Source organism: Sceloporus occidentalis, unplaced genomic scaffold, assembly GCF_023333645.1.
Source record: "Sceloporus occidentalis isolate IW3139 unplaced genomic scaffold, rSceOcc1.0.p SCAF_137, whole genome shotgun sequence".
Classification (NCBI taxonomy): Eukaryota; Metazoa; Chordata; class Lepidosauria; order Squamata; family Phrynosomatidae; genus Sceloporus; species Sceloporus occidentalis.
Genome location: NW_028317117.1, coordinates 1,404,656 through 1,426,138, shown reverse-complemented (window position 1 = coordinate 1,426,138; position 21,483 = coordinate 1,404,656). Strand labels below are relative to the sequence as shown.

The window sequence follows — 21,483 nt, the reverse complement described above, 5'->3', positions numbered from 1 at the left end:
CCCATTGACCTAGCAGACCCATGTATGGACCGGCTCTGTTTGCGCCCCCTGTAAGGAATGGACTCAGGGGAGCTCCCGCTATTGCCCCCACGTTAAAGACATCCCTGAACAGGGGCAATGGCGAAAAATGACTTTAATTATGCTGAATGCTGTGAAGTAGTTCTAGTCTCTATACAATAAGGTATCTATAAACATTTAGATTGATGCATGCACCTGTGTATAATTTCATTTAGTGTATTTTTTCGAATTCAAATTGATGTTTTCAAGAATAGCTCCATTAATCAGAAAATGATAACATGGGATTCCAGAAGCAGCATATATGTTGGCAGGAAACTATTAATCAGTAATCTTTAACATACATGTCTTACTATTCATTTCTGGCCTAAAAAGGATTATGTAACATTTAGGGAAAAATATACAGCTCAAAAGTCCCGCATTTGAGGTTAATATGGCAAAGATCTCCACAGCCACCATGTATTTCCCTTTGGTGCTCAGATAAACCGGAATCATTGCAATCCAAGCACTACAGAACACCAGCATGCTGAAGGTGATGTACTTGGCCTCATTAAAACTGTCTGGTAATGTCCTAGCTAAAAAAGCTATAATAAAACTAACAGCTGCCAGGATCCCCAAATAACCCAGGACAGAGTAAAAGGCAATAACTGAGCCTTCGTTACACTGAATGATGATCTTTCCCTGATAAGATTGCATGTCCTGCTCCTGAAAGGGAGGTGAAATAATCAACCAAATGATATTAATTAGAACTTGAATAAATGAGCAGAACAAGACTATAAAAATTGGCAGTTTGACTCCGATACATTTATTCCACTTGCTGCCAGGCCTGGTGGCTTTAAAAGCAATACAGACCATGATAGTCTTGGCCAACACAGAAGACACAGCTACGGAGAAGATGATTCCAAAGGAGGTTTGGCGAAGTATGCAGGTTATATCAACTGGCCGTCCAAGGAACAGAAACACACAGAGGAAGCTCAGCATTATGGAAACAAGGAGGATGAAGCTGAGGTTCCTGTTATTAGCTTTAACAATATATTTATTCCAGTGTAAAATAAACAATCTCAGTACTGCCAGTGTAATTAAGCAAAAGAGAACTGAGACAGATGCCATTATTGCAGTCAAGGTATCGTCTGTATAGGATAGAAATTCCACCACTTTGGGAATACATCGATCCTTTTTCTCATTTGGCCATTCATCTACTGGGCATTTTAAACAAATGTCACTGTCTGTAAAAAGTGATAAGTAATATATTGTTAGCGATAGAGATAATAGTCTGTTTACAGGTTAATATTTGAATATTCCAATGATTCAGTACTCAGTGCAGTTCTAACATACCAGTAACATTTGATATTTCTCCTTCTGAACAATTAACACAGTCGTAGCAGCAGGAGTGTATTCCAAATAGCTGGACTTTCCTCTGACCAGGTAAACAATTATTTGAGCATTGAGATCGTGGAATCTGAACAAACAAATATGAAATAATTATCATGTACATCTTTGGGTCTTTGTTAGAGACCACAATGTTCCAATATTGTTAAGATTCATTCAGATTGAGAAGAAGAAACAATGAGGCTTATGGGAAAAAAGTGAATCTGGTATCACATTTTAAAAAAATATATATTTACTACAAAACAAGAAATGGTTTACTGGTTCTGATTCTTTAAAGCAGAGGTGGGGACGTCCGGCCCACAGGCCATGTAAAGTCTACAAAATCATTGGCTTGCCCGCAATCACTTCCGAAGGGGCCTGCTGCTTACCTGTGTCTATTGTGCCACCAAGGGGATGCTGGAACCCAGTGGAGTTGCGTCACATAACTCTACTGTGTTCCTGTTTCCCCTGGGCGGTACAAGAGACACTGTTGGTACAGAGTGTGAGAAACACAGAGGGAAGCAGCAGGCCCCTGCAGAAGTCTGCGAGCAGCACCGAGAGATCTGCAGTTCAGGTAAGAGCATAGAGGAGGGTGTATGAATGAGTATGCGTAATTGATTGAGAGAATGAATGAGGGTATCTTGAATGAGTACCTGTGGATGAGGGAATGAATTAGTATCTGTGAATGGGTGAACTAATATTTGTGAATGTGTGAGTATGTGTTTGATAGCATGGATGTGTAAGTGGGGGGGCAGGGCACAGGGATGCTGGTTGAGGTAGGGATGTTTGGGGGCAAATATTTCAAGTACTATGCTTCCATTCTGGGTGCTAGGCAGGTCTGGGTTTGCTGGATGGCATAAATACACAATGTCGGGCTGGTTAGGGACAATATGCAAGGGTGTGGGGCCATTAGTTCCCAAGGGGGTGCTGGCTGGGGCCATCACATGAATCAGTACTAAAAGGGGGGCTGTATGGTGGAATAAATATACAATGTGGAGCTGGATTGTGGCAATACACAAGGGTGTGGGGGGCAATGGGGCATCACATAAATCATTACTAAAGGGAGGGCTGTCTGTGGGATAAATGCACAATGTGGGGCTAATTGTTAAGTTGATATTTTTGTTTGGCACACAAATTATGTTATAAATATTCAAAAAGGTTACCCGTCCCTGCTTTAAAGGGTGAGGAGCACGGAGGACAATTTTATAGGGATCAAAAGTCAACATAAGACTAAGACAATTTTTAAAACAGAAGCAGGATGCAAATTTTTCAAAATGCAACAAGGTTATTAATAATTTCAAAATGTCTGACCTCGTTGTTGTTGGTCTTCCATGTTATCTCATGTGTGTTAATAGCAAGCCTCTGACCGATTGGATGCCATGGCGTATACAGGCCTACATGACTGTCATTTTTTAATAAATCATACGAGAATTTCAGATTTGTAATTACGTAAGGGCGAATATATTCACCATTTTGATCAAAAACAGGCACTGATTTGTTCGAGTCCTGTACATAATCTGTATTCTTGATATAATGATGTATCTTTTAAAGAAAGTAAAACATTTATTTAGATAAGTCATAATAATATAATAATTCTAAGTAAAAATGTATAATAAATGAAATTGCAAACAGTTGTGACCATTTTTGTGAATGGGCTGCAGTCATTGGGAATTGCAACGTTCAAGACAACTGGGCTCTCGGAAACAAGCAAACTTTTAACTTTGTTTACCCATAACAGCACACCAACATTAATATGAATGCTACCATGCGCATCACTCTAAACATATTAGCAACATTTATTGACGTTCACATATACTTAATCTTATTGTATGAAAAAATACACAAAAAGGCACACTTCCAGTCACCAGAAGACATTGTGTGTCTGAATACTAGTGGTAATGATTTAGTTTGAAAATAATCCTGTTCGTTAAATTGCGGGTGCTTGAGAGTTGGAAAAAATTTTAGCCTGCAGCATCAACTAATGTCAAAACGCATTTCATGATTTGCATACATTCAGCTGTAGGAGAGATAAATGTATGTGATGCTATTCAGTTTTAAAAAGGAGACTCACAGATTTAACCCGCAAGTATTGAAGTGTATGAAGCTGATTCAAGTTTATGGAGGATAGGATAGGCGCCAAAGAAATTAACAGTGAATGTATAGGTAGAGTAGGATTTTTAAATAAAGGCTGTGTTTCAACCTTTAAAGGTTCTTCTCAACTCCTGTTCCAGGTTCGGGATGTGGGCTAAGAAAGGCAAGCTGATGTTAAAGCTAATGACAGAACCAACTTCCAGGTGAGACACTTGATCAGGATGTCTTTGAGGGGCTCAAAAGGAGGAGAAGTTAGGCTAGATAAGACCAAATTCGGGTCCCAGGATGGCACCAGGAGCCTCTTGAATGGACAAAGTCAAGAGATGGCTTACATGAAACGAGAGATCCAAGGGTGAACAGCTAACTGTTTACTTGATAGAGCGCTAAGAACTGCCACATGAACCTTCAGGGTGGCTGGAGACAGACTTTTATGAAAACCAGCTTGGAGGAAATCTAGAACGTTGCTGATGGAGACATTATCCCGCTGGAGCTGTCTGTTAGCACACCAGGAGTAAAAGGACTTGCGGAGGCTGGTAACTTGCTACCGGCTCTTCATCATTGTTTCAGCCACCTCTTCGTAGAGACCAGCCTGCATGAATCTCTCCCTCTCAGGAGCCACGCTGACAACTTGAAGTAAGCGGGATTCGGGTGGAGTACAGGCCCTTGATGGAGCAGGTCTGGCTTGTTCCACAACTTCTTTGGAGGCTTTATGGACAGAAGGATTAACTCTGGGTACCACATCCTTTTGTGCCAGTCGGCAGCTATTAGGATCACCCGGCATCTGTCTCTTTTGATCTTTCGGAGAACCCCTGGTGATGAGAGGAAGAGTGGGAAAGATGTGACCCAAGTCAAAGTCCCAAGCTTGGGAAAAGGCATCCAGAGCTAATGGACGGCCCGCCGATGACAGGGAATAAAACAGAGGCAGTTTCCTGTTGGCTGCCGTCGCCATCTGTGGAATACCCCAGTCTCTCGTGACTTGCAGAAATGTTGCAGTGTTCAAGCTCCATTATCCTTGAAGAACAGATGTTCTGCTGAGAAAATATGTGGTAATGTTCTCCTTCCCATGAATTAACACGGCCGAAAGGTGGGAGAGATAGAACTCGGCCCGCTTACCGAGTGCCCAATTGAACACTCCTTGTGCCGCCTTGCTTGTTCAGGAAAGCCACCACAGTGCAATTGTCCGACAGTACTCTCACTGCTTTTCCCCGTAACCTGCCAAGAAAGGAGGGCCTTCTAGACTGCCAGAAGTTCCAGCACATTGATATGAAGACGACGTTCCTGGTTTGACGAAAAACCTTGTCAAACAGGCTCGGTCCAAACCAGACCTGAACTCAGTCTTTTCACCTGAAGCCACCATCTGAGGGAAAGACGAACACTGGCTGGAATGGCAACCTTTCTTGAGAGAGCTGGAATGGATCGACCCCATGTCCTCAGGATGAAATACTGTACTGCACAAATATGAAGAAGAGCCTATGCCCGGGCAGGCCTCGTAGACACCATCCTTCCCAGAAGGCGCATGAGCAGCCTCAGGCTGGAGAGACATCTGGATCTTGTCCCCTAGCAGGAAGATCTTTTGACAGGAAGTATCCAGGATAAACCCCAGGAAAGGAATCGTTCTGGTGGGAAGCAACAATCTCTGACAGCAGTTTGGTGAGCATTTGGCAAAAAATACTTGTCACCAGTGGCTTTCTCCAACAGAACTTTTAACTCCTTCCTGAACAGATCTTTCGCTGAAGCCTCAAAAGATCTCTTAGCTGCTCCCTCTGCCTTCCTGTCAATGGGATCCAGGAAATGAGAGGAATCCTCCAAGGGAATAGCGGATCTTCTAGTGACCTCAGAGAAATCTTCTGGAAAAGGGAACAGCCTTGAGACTCTTTTGGAGATGGTTAGTTTTCTTTCAGGAGCCTTCCACTGGTCAATAATAATAGACTTCAAAGCTTCAGGGACTGGAAAAGCCTTGGGCTTTTTACAAGAACCTAGAAAAAAACAGTCTGTTCTTCCTCCAGGTCTAGAGCGGCCCTCACAGCAGTAACCAGCTTGTCCACCTCTTCTGCTGGAAAGAAAAAGGTTTCTTCAGAGAGCTCCCCCTTTTCTGGAGATTCGGGTTCCTCCAGGTGCCAGTCATTTTGAAGCCCGAAGAACCATGATCCTGACCCAAAGACCGGAACCCAGGCAGAGGATCAAGACAGGATGTCTCAGGCTGGGGCAAAGAATCCAAAATCGATGATCGGATCTGCTGAAAAGTGGACTGGAGCTCATTCTTCATCCGCTCCTTGAAACCAGAAATGGACTCCTCTCTGGCTTTCAGGCATGATGAACAAAATTTCCTAGTGTCGTCAGACATAATAACTGCAATTTTTACAGGCAAAATGCTTTGTCTTGGATGTAGCCTTTTTAGGAGCTGGAGATTCTTCAGGGAGGTCTGGCATATCTAACGACATCCTGATAAAGGACAGGAGACGGTTAAAATATAAAAATAAGACAGAAGCAGAGAAACTCCCATGGACTGATAACCTTACTTGGGCTAAGAGGAAGAAATACACCAGAGCAGAAAACCAGGATGTCAGGACTCTTCATCAGAATCCAATTGCAAACCAACAGCAGAGTAAGCAGGAAAGGACAAGAAAGAACTGTGAGTAAGGGGGAGGTTCTGGGGGTTTAAATCTTTCCTGCCCCATTCGGATAGGCGGAGCCATTTCCTGTGCTACCGGGAGTGACAGGGGAAAATGAACTATATATAAAAAAAAAACCAAAAAAAAAACAATACAGCAAGCTCAGTGATGTAATTGTGACATCACTGACATACATAAGATGTACATTCCCCCGGGGGCCCCCCAACTTCAATAGCTAGTCTGTACCATCATTGCCCCTTGCCCCCCTCCTTTCAACATAAAACATATGTAAACACATATTACACACACTTACTCGTACTCACGAACACACATTTCATATCACCCAACTTACACATTCATGCCCACACACACAATTACGCATCCATGCTCACACACACACAATTAGGCATTCATACACACACACAATTACGCATCCATGCACACACACAATCACACATCCATGTTCACACACACTACACAATCACACATCCATGTTCACACACAGTACAAAATTACACACCCATGTACACACAGGAGATGGCATACAAAATAACACTGCTCAGGGGGGCAGCAGGTGAAGCTGCCATTTAAAGCCTGTTGATGAGGCCAGGTGAGGGAGGTGGGGTTAGTCCATAACAGAACTATTGTGACAACACAGCAGAATCAGAGTTGCAGATATAGAACCACAGCAGACCACAGGCTAGAGAGCCTGACTGGAAAGCTGGAGTTATGAGTTCAAGTCCGGCCAGGTAACTTAAAGGGGTCTGTAGGGTTCTGGCTGATTCCTGACAGGTACCTTCTGACCTGAGCTGCACCGATCCCAGTAAGAAGGGACCTTTCTGAGCTATTTTAAATGACAGGAGGAGACAGGCATACGATAGGCATAACGTTATATTGATTGGTTCTTATCTTCCAAATTCTATGTTTCTATGTAAGATTGGGGGATGATACTTAGACTCTACTTACTTATCTATACCTCCATTGTCACATGGTGTACGTTGTCAGTAACAGTTCACTATTTAGTCAATTGTAAAATCGCAACATGTACATGTTTTACAGTTGAGAGAGAAGTAACCCTACTGTTTTCATGAATGTTCTATGTTCTCTAATATGTGTAATCAATTAAGTGCATATTGTTGAATATTGCGATTGATGACGTCTTCAATATGTTCATTATAAGAATAACAAACAATTCCTCATATAGTGTCTATCTAATATTTACCTGGTGTTTAAAATTTGTTCTTTTTTCTGTTCTATGAGGCGCAGTATTTAAATTTATGCTTTCCACAGCATGGGCCATAAGATTTACTGCAAAATGCACTCGTGGTGAAACACCGGTAAATAAATCTGTTCCAAGGTTACCCAAGCTTTCTTTTCCAGTACAGTTATGAAAAGACATTCCATAAAAAAATTTAAATATTTTCATTTTTAATGAACTTAAAGAGAAACATTGGAGATATAGGGAATAAATGTCTGCAAGTAGTTCATCGTTTGGGAATTTGGAAGGTTTGATATCATTGAAATAATTTTCGGTTCCAGAAAAAAATATAGGAAATAGTTCAATACCCAAACTGCCATTAAATGTGCCAATATTAGTCAGAAATACTTCCGTCTTTGAAGCTGAGGAAGGGGGAAGAATTAGTGTCTTACTGTGAAAAACATCTTTTAAGACAAGCAGTGTGCTAATAGAAGCATATGTTAAGGCTCCACAAATCACAATAACTTGAGCAGAAGATTTTCTAACAATTTCACTGATGTGATGTAAATTGTTTTTGATACCCCTATGTATTGTGTAGGCAACACAAATACCCTGATCATTGAGATATTTGGTTAAAATAAGACTTTGTTGATTTCCACTGTCATCATTCGATGTAAATATTCCAACCCAGGTCCAGCCAAAGTGTTTTAGAAGATCGGATATTATTAATAAATGGACATGTTCATTCTGTAGTGCCCTAAAAAAGTGCGGATAGACATGTCGATCACTTAATGAATAATCTGTGGCTCCATAGCTGATCTGCAAAATATGAAAACGTTATATCATTTGTAATCACAATTTGTACTAGAGAGATTACATTTGAACAAGGAACAGGTGATATTTATCTCCGTAAAACACATTTTCTTTCTTGTACAAAAATATATAGCAACTAGACTTGCTGGCCAAGTCTTCATGAAAAAAAACCTTCGTATTCCATGAATATTCACTTGTGTACTTTCCGGCGAATATTTGTGTACATTATTCGGGGTCATTTTTTTCTTTGTTTTTTTTTAAAAGGGGTTAATACGGTAACAATACGCAACAGCTTTGGTGCCAGGATTTTAAAGGTTCTGCCTCCTGCCCTGATCCTTTTTTGACTGTTTTTGATTATGATATCTGCCTTATCCCTTGCTGTACCATGTCATTGGTGAACCATCTCCCTGCCTAGTGCTCTTGAACCCTCACATAACATTCAAGCCATCATGGAGTCAGCGGGAATGGTGGAGGCGATCCAAGCTTTGAGCCACCAAATCGTTGCAAGCACAAGTACAGGCCCTCCAAGCCAGACCAGCCCCTCCACCACTATATATACAGGCTATATTAACATTATGAAGATAAACATCTTATCTAGACTGTTGTGCCTCTTTCTGTCAGGTTCCACCCTACTCAGCGTGGAGTATTCAAAACTTTGTGATGCTCATGTTATTCTACAAACACTAGTGGCCACCCTTCTCTCTCTGGAGCACCCAGGCCTCGTTATTGCAAGCAGCTGGGCCTTGTTATTGAGCCTGTCTATATAAACCTGGATTGAGCCTGTCTATATAAACCTACCCTGCCCTTCAGAGCCTTTGCATTAATGTGTTTGGACAGCTTTGCTCTGGCCCTGTACCTGACCCTGTATTGCTCCGGCCGTGTGCCCCGCCATTGGGATTCCTGCCGTGTGCCCCGCCATTGGGCTTCCTGTCTTATGCCCCTCCAGAGGGCTTCCTACCATGTGCCCCTCCAGAGGGCTTCCTGCCGTATGCCCCTCCAGAGGGCTTCCTGCCGTGTGCCCCTCCAGAGGGCTTCCTGCCGTGTGCCCCTCCAGAGGGCTTCCTGCCCTGTGCCCCGCCAGAGGGCTTCCTGCCCTGTGCCCCGCCAGAGGGCTTCCTGCCCTGTGCCCCGCCAGAGGGCTTCCTGACAAGGGACTTATTACCTGTACTTATTTGTCCTGCCATCTTCCATAATACAGACTGTATCATAATATTCTGCATGTGGTGTCTTTCTTTGCACCTGTCTGTGTCATCCCTCAGCTAAAATGCATTGTGGGGTACAGACAGAACCCCAAGTATCCCCTGCGACTGGGCTCCTAGCCGGCCTGCTTACCCGGTTCCTGACACTTTCAGACCATTCATATCACCCTGTCCAGGGTCTTCTTCAAATCCCTTAGACAGGCGACAACTAGATTAATTTTTGAACAACATACAGCCCAGACTAGGATACACTCACCTGACTCTCCCAAAGAATAGCATTAATATTATCTTACTAAGTCCTTTTTAAGGGTCATGGCCTGGGGGATACCAGGGGAAGCAGGACAGTGGATTTTGATGGAAAATTCTTCATTCAGGTTCCCTATTGGCGCGTTTCTCTGGCTGGGTCTGGAGACCTCTGGCTAAGGTGAACCCCTTTTTCGGGGGCCACAGCGGATCTTTGGTACAGATATAGTACCAAATACTAAATACATTCCCTAAATACGTTGCTTCACAACCCCACCTTCCCACCAGGTTTTGGATAGTGCTTTTGAAATAATATTTATTTTGCCTGCCCTGGGACATATAGTATCTCACAAAAGTGACTACACCCCTATTATATCTTTTCATGTGACAACACTGAAGAAATTACACTCTGCTACATTGTAAAGAGTGCACAGTCTATCCAAATTGGGCCCAAAGTGTCAATAATTTGTGTGGCCACCGTTATTTTCCATTATTTAAGCAACATTTCCAAAATTTGTCCATTCCTGACTGCCAGCACGGCAAAACAACTAATCCACTCCCTTGTAATCTCCCGTCTAGAGTACTGCAACAACCTACTTACTGGCCTCCCTCTCTTCTGAGTATCCCCCTTCCAGTCTGTCCTAAATGCATCTGGCAGACTAATCTATCTCACCCGATGCTCTGCATTGGCCGCACCTCTCTGCGAGTCCCTCCACTGGCTCCCCATCCATAGCAGAATTAAATTCAAAATACTAACTCTATCCTACAAAGCTCTCACAAATGCCACTCTACCTATCCTCCATCATTAAATATACTTCAGCCCACCCCTAAGATCCAACAATGACCTGCTCCTCCCATCTTCACTTATCACCTCCTCCCATGCCCGCCTACAGGACAGCACCAACCCTTTGGAACCCTCTTCCCCGTGATGTCCAACTCTCACCAACTATATCCTCCTTCAAACGCTCCCTAAAAACTTTTCTCTTCAGGGAAGCCTACCACTGACATAAACATCAAAACTTCTCTCTCACCCACTTAAAACCCTTATTTCGACCTACATTAACATCACTCACTACCATGCAGTTCTCACCTCCTGTTTCTCACCCCTTATCCACCTTCATTCCTTCATTCCTCTTGTATCTGTATGTCAATTGCTGTATTGTACTTGTCGTTGTCTGTAACATTTTCATCTTTGTACAGCGCTGCAGAATCTGTCGGTGCTTTATAAATAAAGTATAATAATAATAATAGAGTTCACCAGAGTTTCACAGGTGGCCACTGGAGTCCTCTTTCACTCCTCCATGACAACATCACATAGTTGGTGGATGTTAGAGGCCTTGCGCTCCCCCACCTTCTGTTTGAGGATGCCCCACAGATGCTCAATAGGGTTAAGGTCTGGAGACATGCTTGGCCAGTCCATCACCTTTACCCTCAGCTTCCTTAGCAAGGCAGTGGTCATCTTGGAGGTGTGTTTGGGGTCGTTATGTTGGAATACTGCCCTGCGGCCCAGTCTCTGAAGGGAGGGGATCATGCTCTGCTTCAGTATGTCACAGTACATGTTGGCATTCATGGTTCCCTCAATGAACTGAAGCTCCCCAGTGCCGGCAGCACTCATGCAGGCCCAGACCATGACACTCCCACCACCGTGCTTGACTGTAGGCAAGACACACATTTGTCTTTGTACCCCTCACCTGGTTGCCGCCACACGCTTGACACCAACTGAACCAAATAAGTTTATCTTGGTCTTATCGGACCACAGGACATGGTTCCAGTAATCCATGTCCTTAGTCTGTTTGTCTTCAGTAAACTGTGTGCGGGCTTTCTTGTGCATCATCTTTAGAAGATGCAGTGTGCGGCGTATGGTCTGAGCACTGACAGGCTGACCCCCACCCCTTCAACCTCTGCAGCAATTCTGGCAGCACTTATGCGTTTATTTCCCAAAGACAATTGGGCTAATTAGGCCCAATTTGGACATTTCCACTATGGGGTGTACTCACTTTTGTTGCCAAGGTATTAGACATTAATTTCTGTGTGTTGAGTTATTTTGAGGGGACAACAAACTTACACAGGCTGTACACTCACTACTTTATTTTGTAGCAGAGTGTCATTTCTGCAGTGTTGTCACATGAAAATATATAATAAAATATTTACAAAAATGTGAGGGGTGTACTCACTTTTGTGAGATACTGTATCTATGAGGTACTGGATGATAGGGGTATTCACCCCCCCCAAACATAACATAGGTCCCACTAACACACATACATAGGCGTAGTGGGTTGCTCCTAAAGAAGGCAAGAGTCTAATCTAAGGATTACTAGACACAAATTACTTTCAAAGGACAAGTTTTGGTGTTATTGTATTTTCACAAATTTTGTGCGCAACACTGGCTATTTTTGTCATCACTTGTTGCACCTTTATTTAAACACTATATTACAGTGTTTGCACTTAAAATATTATTATTGGTAACATCGTTACTCCTTGGTGTAAGAGTTCATCAACCTTGAATACACTACATACTGTATATGCCGTTAACCACTGTATGTTCTGAATTCTGCCAGCCCTCTTTTTGTGTGAAAATGACCAATACATTTTATATTTTTGTACTTACCTCCGATTAAAGTATCTTGATGAAATTACAAGGTCTACTATGCTAGCTCAAAGAGGGTCTCACACCATGGCCCCCTGAGACCTTTCCTTGAAAGCAGACCGGAGCCTGCATTAGCACTCCCATCTGATATCCCTGGCAAAGCAAATACTTTTCAGTTCTAGAGGTTATGTCTGTGCTGTATTTTTTCACCGGTTGGACAGACAAAGAATCTCTCTAATCTCGGTAATTCCAATCTACAAGTCACAGCCACTAGTAGAGAAAAAGACTGGTATTTAATTAATTACATTTGAATGGACTCACCTGTGTATGACCATATAACCCGAGTATTTGCGCCATGGGCACAGTGGTGACTGAATAGTGATCTCCAATAAAACCAGCCACCTTCCCACGTTCAGAACAGGAATAATTGGGGACAGTCTTCCCAGGTCCAGACAAAATTTGTAAAACACTTTTTACTGCCTTCCTTGTATCTAAGCAAGAATCATAAAAATGGTATCCCAGCGTGATATTTGGTAAAATATCTTTGTCTTTGTTAATTTGTTCAATGGCAAAAAGAAAGATGCGGACATGCGCGTACCAAAGGTAGAAAGGCCTATGGAAATGTAAGGTTTGACATTTGTACTAAATTAGTCTCACAAATCACATGTAAGTAAATGAAAATGCCACTGGCGAAGAATGAGAAGCAAACAGTTTATAGGCATTATTACAGTGTGTAAGATTATAAATGCCACTCTGTAGATGGTTTTTTTATAATACAACCTCTTTTGTATGATGGAAAAATGAGGCATAATTTAAATTCATGCTGGAGATATGGCACAAAAGCATTTTACAGGGAGACAAATAAATAGAATATGATGGCAGATAAGGACCATTCGGCCCATCTAGTCTGCCTCTGATGTAGAGACTTCAGACCTTAGTCAGTCCTTGGCCTTATAAATAAACAAAAGTAGATTTGGACAATGCGGACCTCCTGTCTAGTCTCTTACGTACCTTGCCAATATTAGTCATATCATATAAAGACTGATTCAGAAGACTTCTCAATTTGTTGGCTATAAGAAAGGTCATAAATTAAATTTCCCAGTAACTCAGATACGAGATAAAAAGGAATGAGAGGCATAATAACCTGGCATTTCACAATGTGTTAAAATAGTTTTATTCATACTAAATGATGGGTAATATATATAAATATAACAAAAGTCCTACCCATCCTTATAGAACAATCCTTAATATGTGTGGGTGCACAGAGAGAAACAGGAAAATATGATAAAGAATAGAAATGTTGTAAATGTTTGTAATTTGTAAACCCCTTCACCTCTGTGCTGTTGCAGGAAACTGTCTCCAACTGTGTCAAAATTAACTTAATTAATTAAAATTACCTTTTGTTTGGCAAGCTGTTTAATTAATTTCGAAATATTATTGTTATAAAAATTTCACCTAATGGAAACTAGGATCAGAGTGAAAGGGCCAGCATTATCTTATAATTTCCCCCTTCTAAAGTCATAAACGTCAATCAACAACAAATAGCAACTTAACAAAAGGGGAGAGATGAGGAATAAATGCAGATCTTGAGAAAAAGTAGTTACAATACCTTTGCCCTTGATATAGACACAAGCTGAGGCTTCAATACATATAACTTGCTTATTTTAATCTGTAAACACACTTAAACATAAAAAAAACCTTTCCAGTTTCCATTGAAAAAACTATTAGTCTACTTTTAAGTCATATGACAATTAAACATTCCCTGAAAATTATGAATACCTTTTTATATGTAATTGAATAATTATTACAGTACTAGGAATAATGTTTCTAACTGCATTTAGTCATACATGTGAAGTATCTGGCAGAGCTGAAAGATCAGAACTTTCAATGCCCTTTTTTTTTTTTCTTTCAGGGCAAAACTCTGTATTACACGTTTCCTCCTGAAGTACCAACAGAACTTCTCACTCCCTTGTAAAGTGAGTAAGGCCATCTCTGACCTTCTAACTGATCACGCACCTTGTGCCTTTCCTCTGCTTACAGCAGGTCTGGAAGGGTACCTATTGTCTGAAGCCAAACAATTAGGTGTCCTAATAGGCTGCCTAGGGATGGTGGTGCCATGTCTAGCCACCAAAATCTGTATAACTGAATAATAATAAAAAAAAAAAGACAGTAAAGATAACTTACGCCATACAGATCATGTGCTCCAGAGGTGCTTTTGTAAATTGGTAATCCTCCACAGCCGAATGTACAGTGAACACTCCTCCGATTATAACATCTCCATCTTGATAATATTCATAGTCATCGAATGCTTGCCTTATTTGTAATTTACAAGCTGATTCTGAGTTTTTTGTTGCAGATTTGCAAGGTGTCAAACACAGACCAAAAATAATCATTAACACACTAAATGAATATAATCCAGTCATAGTTTTAAATATTATTATTCTGGACAATGCAACATATCCCATAATAATACAGAATATCATGATGTGTGCAGGGTTCAGATGCATGTTTCAGTACATGGTGAGATGCAGTCTGCTTCTCCTGTAAATGAATCACAAGCAGCTCCTGTGCCCTTGTTTTATACACTAAAGCGTATTACATTTACCAGCATTCTGAATTTAGCTCATAGGTCTGTCTGTTGGGAATCACTATTCTGGCCTGTTCTCCAAATATCTAATGTGCACATGAGATCAATCACCAAGCGAATTCACAGCTAAATAAAAAATGCACAATTATTCTGTACAGTTAAAATTTCAGTTCAATTATAATAGTCATTTATTTTCCAAAAAGCAAAAAATACAAATGAATAATAAGAATTAAAATAACCCCTTAATGACAAAGCCCGTACATGTACGGGCTCAAAATGCATTGTTTTCAATGGGTTTAGGGACCGCCCATTGTCCTTAAGGGGATAAATATGTTTCGGTTGTCTGTTTATTGGCCTTTATATTAAAAGATGGTCGAGACACAGAAATGAACTATGAGTCATCAATTCACTGACTCACTGAATCGTTCAGAGCAACTCTGAATCGAACACAATTAGACTTTTATAACTAAATACAGGATTAATCTTCACTGCCCCCAGGATTTAGATTCCCCTTAGTTTGCACCCCTTTACCTCTAACTGCACCTTAAGTTCACCATATTAAATATGAAATTAATTAATTAAATTAACTCCTCAGTCCTCACCATGAAATTAAACCTAAAGACCCCGTTAACCATAACTGCCCCTAAATTAATCCCCACCTCTCCTAATTTTCAGCACCCAAAATATTAATCTTATCCTTACTGCGAGTTTAGTTGCTGAGTAGTGTGGACTTTAGTTGCCGAGTAGGAGGATTCATTGACTATAATGAAAGGGGTTGGCCCAATCGTCAGTGTGACTGCAGGGAGGGACTGAGAAGCAGTAACTACTGTGCCTCACATTGAGTGAACTTTTTTCCCCATGTCTTACCTTTCTTAAGTCCTGTCTTGGAAGCATGAAGTCTATTCCTACTGACCTCTGTTTCAGTGTACCATCGCTGTGCGTGCGGCTTCACTGCTGAGATTTGACATCATATCCCGGCGCTCATGATATAGGCAGCAAGTTTTGTGAGGGAGCAGTGAAGTAGTGACGTGCTCCCTTTATTTTGCATCAGTTAAAGATAAATCCATGATCTCCCCAACCAGCCCTGCTCCTCCAGAGGCTGGCAGTTCAGTCCAATTCTGGAGGGAGCTGGCAGGGTGGTGGACAGGGCCATAGGAAGGGTGAGGCGAGCTGTGAGGAGGTCCAAAATTAAGAATAATCCAAAGCTTTATTAGAAAATAAAAGCAAAAATAGATAAAACACACTGTGTTTCGCCCAAAAATTGCTTTTTCAAAGTGTAATAGGCATTCTAAAGACCTCCATATAAATAGTGTGGGAAGCTTTCAAATTTGCCACCTAAATGACATCATAGTCACATGGTTACACACACTAATTAAAAGAACAACATTAAGAAATACATATACCGTATTTGCCGATGCGCTTAGACAATCTCCCGTGCCGGCACTCCCCCCATGGAAAGTGCTGGCAGGGGAGGCTGTCTCAGCATATCGGAGAGTAGGATGCAGGTCCCCTGTACCGCTGCGGGGGATCTGTATCCTAACCCTGCTGCATGTCCCGGGCGTCGGGCGATACGAATTGCGCATTCCTGCGCTAAACCCCGAATATAGGTTGTATAGGAAAAAGTGTGGCCTATATTCGGTCAAATACGGTATATATTGTCAGCAGGGGCTAATATTGTCCTTAAACCCATTACAAAGAATGCATTGCTTTGTCATGAAGGGGTTAATATACATCGGCAACACAATCTAATAGAACGAAAAGAACGAAAACTAACTGCCAGTTCAGCTGTTATTTTGAAATCATATTTCAATCATAGTTTTAACTTCAAAGAGATAAGTGCAGGTCTAACGTGTGTGGGTATATGTATATATATATATATATATATATGTGTGTGTGTATTCTCATGCGCTTCCCTGAATGGCAGAAATAAAATGTGGTCACCTTAGTGTGTGTGTATGGGCAGTGTGTGTGTAAGATCAGTATAGGTATTTGTGTGTTTGTAAGCTAGTGTGTGTGTTTATGTGTGTGTGTAAAGGCAGGGGAGTGTGAGGGTGGTGTATGTGTATACATGTGTGTATGGACAAGCTTGTGTAAGGGCAGTGTTTATGTGCGTGTGTGTGTAAAGGTAGTGTGTATGCGCAGTTGGTGTGTAAGAGCGGTGTAGGTATTTGTATGTTTGTAAGCTGGTGTGTGTAAAGGCAGGGTTGTGTAAGGGCAGTGTATGTCTATATGCGTGTTAATGGGCATGTGTGTGTAAAGGCAGTGTGTAAGGTCAGTTTAGTGTAAGGGCATTGTATGTGTATATGTGTATTTATGGGTAGATGTGTATAAGGGCAGTGTGTATATGTGTGTTTATGGGCAGTCCTGTATAAGGGCAGTATATGCGTGTTAATGGGCAGTGTGTGTAAATGTGCTAGCTACGGCTCTGTTGTAGCCCAGTACACTGAACACCGAACCACACCATTGTTACATTTAGGTCTTTTTAGTGAGTGCTTATTTGAGTTGGTGGCTAAATTGGCTGACCAGACTGGACTACGGTCTATCCAGGCTCTCCTAGGACCTGTGATTGTGATTGAACAAACATATAGTAGAACTGGCAAAATAAAGCTTCTGTCATTAGGGCGGGAAAATCCCAGGTAATGAAGGGGTTAGATTTTTTTCCATTTTATTTTTTGTGTAACATGGACTGGCTACACTTTGGCCATAGTGAAAAGAAACTTAATTATGTTGTCTTCATTTCCTAAAATAGAAACCTGCAGAATCTCTTATCTGATAAGTTATTTCTCAATGTTATATTTAGCTGAGCTAAATCTCACTGCTCCTGAACTGCTGCTACCCAGCTTACATTCTAATGGACGTGTTTATCGAAAGGCAAAAGTGTGTAATCACCTGGGACATGAAGGGGAGGGAAGGGGCACTGACACAAGCACTGAACCTGTGTTTAACTGATCAGCCTGGGAGATTGCTTCTCTTAATGGCACAAACGTTAAGAACCTAAAAAAATACATAAGACATTGCATGGGAAACTTAAAGCAAAAGAGCTTATTTGAATAAAGTAGTTAAATTATTTTTTGATGTATTTAAAAAAGTAAATTTTTCCTACTTAATATATTAGTATAGAAATTCAATCTGCTCCAGCAGATCGGGTTCTCCATGCATGCACGTCCACACACTGCATGAGTATAAAAATGTGAAATATGGCTGTGCGTATCGCACTGGCAGGCTTGGCAGCGACCAAGTGTCATGGCCACCTATTCATCCCTAGTCTTGCCCTGTGTGTGCTGTTTGTCCATTAGTTTTGCCTGTTTCTGATTATGAATTCTAATGTAAATTGTTTACTTGTGTCATTTGTTTTTTTATGCTCCAATTTTTTCTTTTTTCATCTGACTTTTTTTCCGTTTATGTTTTGGATGGCCCTGTGATGATATCATCTGCACTCCTCTTCAACGTCTCACCCTGACCCTGCCTCATAAACTCTCGGCCAGACCAAGCTCCCAGTTTTCCCAGAAAGTGTGGACGTTGTATACATATGATTGCTCCTTTATGTTCGTTAATTCTCCCCACAAGTGTATTTTTACTGCCCTATCAGTATGTCTCACTGCCTCCAACTCATCCTTCACCTGCTGGCGGTGTTGGAAATTGTGGGATGCCGCAACTTCAAACGGTTGCCGCTCCCCCATAAAGCCTTGAACCAGTAGGCTATTTTCAGAAGAGAGAGGAAATTGTGAAAGACATTTGGGGATATACAGGGTTTGAGGTCACACCATTGGGGGGACCCTGTTTTCAGGACACTTCACAGTGCTGTGCTGGGGGAAGGGCACCAGGCAGATGGTCGGAATGGTTACCTTGGGTGGGAAAGGCAAATCAGGGAGGCAGAGTGGCATATAAGGGGTTAAAAGGAATATCAGGGAGGCAGAGTGGCATATAGAGGTGTATAAGGCATATCTGAGGGGCAGAGTGGCATATAGGGGTCAAGAGGCATATCAGGGAGGCAGAGTGGCATATAGGGGGGTATAAGGGATTTTTAGGGGCAGGGTGGCATATAAGGGGATATATGGCATTTCTGGAGGGCAGATGTGCATAATTGGGGGCAGATTGGCAAATTTAAGGAAATAAAAACAAAAAATGCATTTTTCTTAATCAGTTTTTATTAAATATGAAACAAATAGTTTACATGTGAATTAGTATTTACTAGTAAAACCCTTTTCTCATAGGGTAGTCTTTTTTTTTAAATTCATTCTTTATTAAATATTTCAATGAACAAACATTAACAGACAAAGACAAATTTCAATTTCATGTATAAAATATAAAAGAGTATACAGAAAGTCCAATATATCAATTTGTTAACTAATAATCAATAAAATTCAATCCTGTAATACTCTTCATATATATTCTCATACACACATTCTGCTTCCTGGTAGAGGGTTCTTGGATAGAACAACGGAGGGATTCAAAAATGGTTGCCACGGAGTTCAATATATAAAGAATTATATCAATGCATAGGTATACTTTATCATTTAAATAGCTATATAAAGCCAACGATACCAGATCAATTCAAATTTCTCTATTATATTGGCCTCTTTAAAAAAAAGTACTTTTCAGCACTACATTGTTGTTTTATTTGGTTTTCAATCTCTAACCACGGTGGGAGATTTTGACTCATCCAGTTACTTGCCAAGAAGATTTTAAAAGCTAGTAAGACACTGATCCAAAGAATTTGTTCATTCCTATTAATTCTAGGAAGATCAATATGAAAAAGAAAATTCTGCCGCGATAGGGTTATATTAAATCCAAATAATTTTAGAAATAAATCAGTTATTTGTCATTTTAGTTGAGATAGATATACACAGTCCCACCAAATATGTTTATGTGTGCCTATATCCAAATGACAACGCCAACAAAGGGCTCCCTTTACTGGTTGAAATTTAGCTATCCGGACCGGGACCATGTACCATCTATATATAAGTTTAAAGAAGTGTTCTTGAAGATTTAAACAATGGGTCGTTCTAGTAACTGTCCAACCCATATTCCAAGTTTGTACAGAGATCGAAAACTCAAAATCTTTCTCCCACTGTTTCTGAGCGTTACTTTTCTTAAGGATTTTATTATCTTTAAAGAATTTCAATATCTTAGAGATTATCCTTTTGGAAATACAAGACTCATAGGGTAGTCTTATATTCAGGCTTTTTCTTTTTCCCCCCTAAATTAATATTTTTGTGGGGGTCGTCTTATAATACAGCAAATCACTTTTTACAGACAGTGACACCTGTTTAAAATGCCCAGCAGATGAACGGTCAAATGGGAGAAAGGATCGATGTATTCCCAAAGTGGTGGAATTTGTATCCTATACAGATGATAGCTTGGCTGTGACATTGGCATCTGCCTCAGTTCTCTTTTGTCTAATTATTCTGACAGTACTGAGATTGTTTATGTTACACTGGAATAAATAAATTGTTAAAGCTAATAACAGGAACCTCCTCCTTGTTTCAATAATGCTGAGCTTCCTCTGCGTGTTTCTGTTCCTTGGACGGCCAGTGGATATAACCTGCATACTTCGCCAAACCTCCTTTGGAATCATCTTCTCCGTAGCTGTGTCTTCTGTGTTGGCCAAGACTATTATAATTAATATGAGTTGGTTGATTATTTCACCTCCCTTTCAGGAGCAGGACATGCACTCTTATCAGGGAAAGATTATCATTCAGTGTAATGAAGGCTCAGTTACTGCCTTTTACTCTGTCCTGGGTTATTTGGGGATCCTGGCAGCTGTTAGTTTTATTATAGCTTTTTTAGCCAGGTCATTACCAGACAGTTTTAATGAGGCCAAGTACATCACTTTCAGCATGCTGGTGTTCTGCAGTGTTTGGATTGCAATGATCCCGGTGTATCTGAGCACCAAAGTTAAATACATGGTGGCTGTGGAGATCTTTGCCATATTAACCTCAAATGCTGGACTTTTGATCAGGCCTTAGGCTTCCACCATGGGACTTAAGTAAGGTAAGGTATGTGGAGAAAGGAGAGAGATAAAAATAAATATATAAAGAATAGATAATGAGGAGGAGAAAAAAGGGAAAACATAAAGGGAAAGAAGCAATAATGAGAAAGAAGAGAAACAGAAAGAAAGCGAAAAGATAATAAGAAACATGAGAGATGAGAAAAGGGAGAGGTAACGAGAAAAGGGGAGAGATAATAAATAAACAAGAAAGGAAAAACAAGGGGAAATAATGAGTAGGAGAGATGGCGACAAATGGGACAGACAGAAAGAAGAAAAATAGAGATCAAGAGTAGGAGAGATGGAGAAAGAAGAGATATAAAGTAAAAAGGAGAGATGAAATAAAGTGAAAGGGGGGCACTAATAAGTTCCACCACTAAATCATAACACTAAAAATACTAAACAAATATAAATAAATTAGATGCTAAAGTACCATAGTATTGCGAGAATGTAAAATTGTGCCCCCTCAGTTTTTTTACAGAGGTTATTTTATTTACTCTGCCTTTACACACGCCTGCCCATAAACACACACATGCACTGCCCTTACACACTACTGGCTTTACACACGCCTGCCCATAAACACAGATATACACATACACTGCCCTTACATGGCTGCTCATACACGCTGCCTTTACACACACCTGCCCATAAACACACATATAGACACATGTCTACCCACATACACTACCTTTACACACCGTGGTTTTTGGAAAGGAGCAGTGGTTCAGGATACTCGTATGCCGATTTCTTACTCCCACCTCTTAGAGGTGTTTTCTTTGGG

General features: G+C 41.0%; 1 protein-coding gene across 1 annotated transcript in view; it reads right to left on the bottom strand.

Annotated features, from left to right (window-relative positions):
• Positions 1-336: 336 nt before the first annotated feature.
• Positions 337-21,483, bottom strand: part of LOC149281205 (vomeronasal type-2 receptor 26-like) — a 34,379-nt gene continuing 13,232 nt past the window's right edge. The window contains exons 4-10 of the mRNA XM_089499553.1: positions 12,448-12,739; positions 7,737-8,103; positions 5,499-5,623; positions 4,588-4,686; positions 2,695-2,925; positions 1,351-1,474; positions 337-1,241 (exon numbers count right to left, since the gene is read on the bottom strand). Coding sequence (XP_089355679.1) covers positions 337-1,241; positions 1,351-1,474; positions 2,695-2,925; positions 4,588-4,686; positions 5,499-5,623; positions 7,737-8,103; positions 12,448-12,739 — 2,143 coding nt within the window. The remainder of the gene's footprint in view (positions 1,242-1,350; positions 1,475-2,694; positions 2,926-4,587; positions 4,687-5,498; positions 5,624-7,736; positions 8,104-12,447; positions 12,740-21,483) is intronic.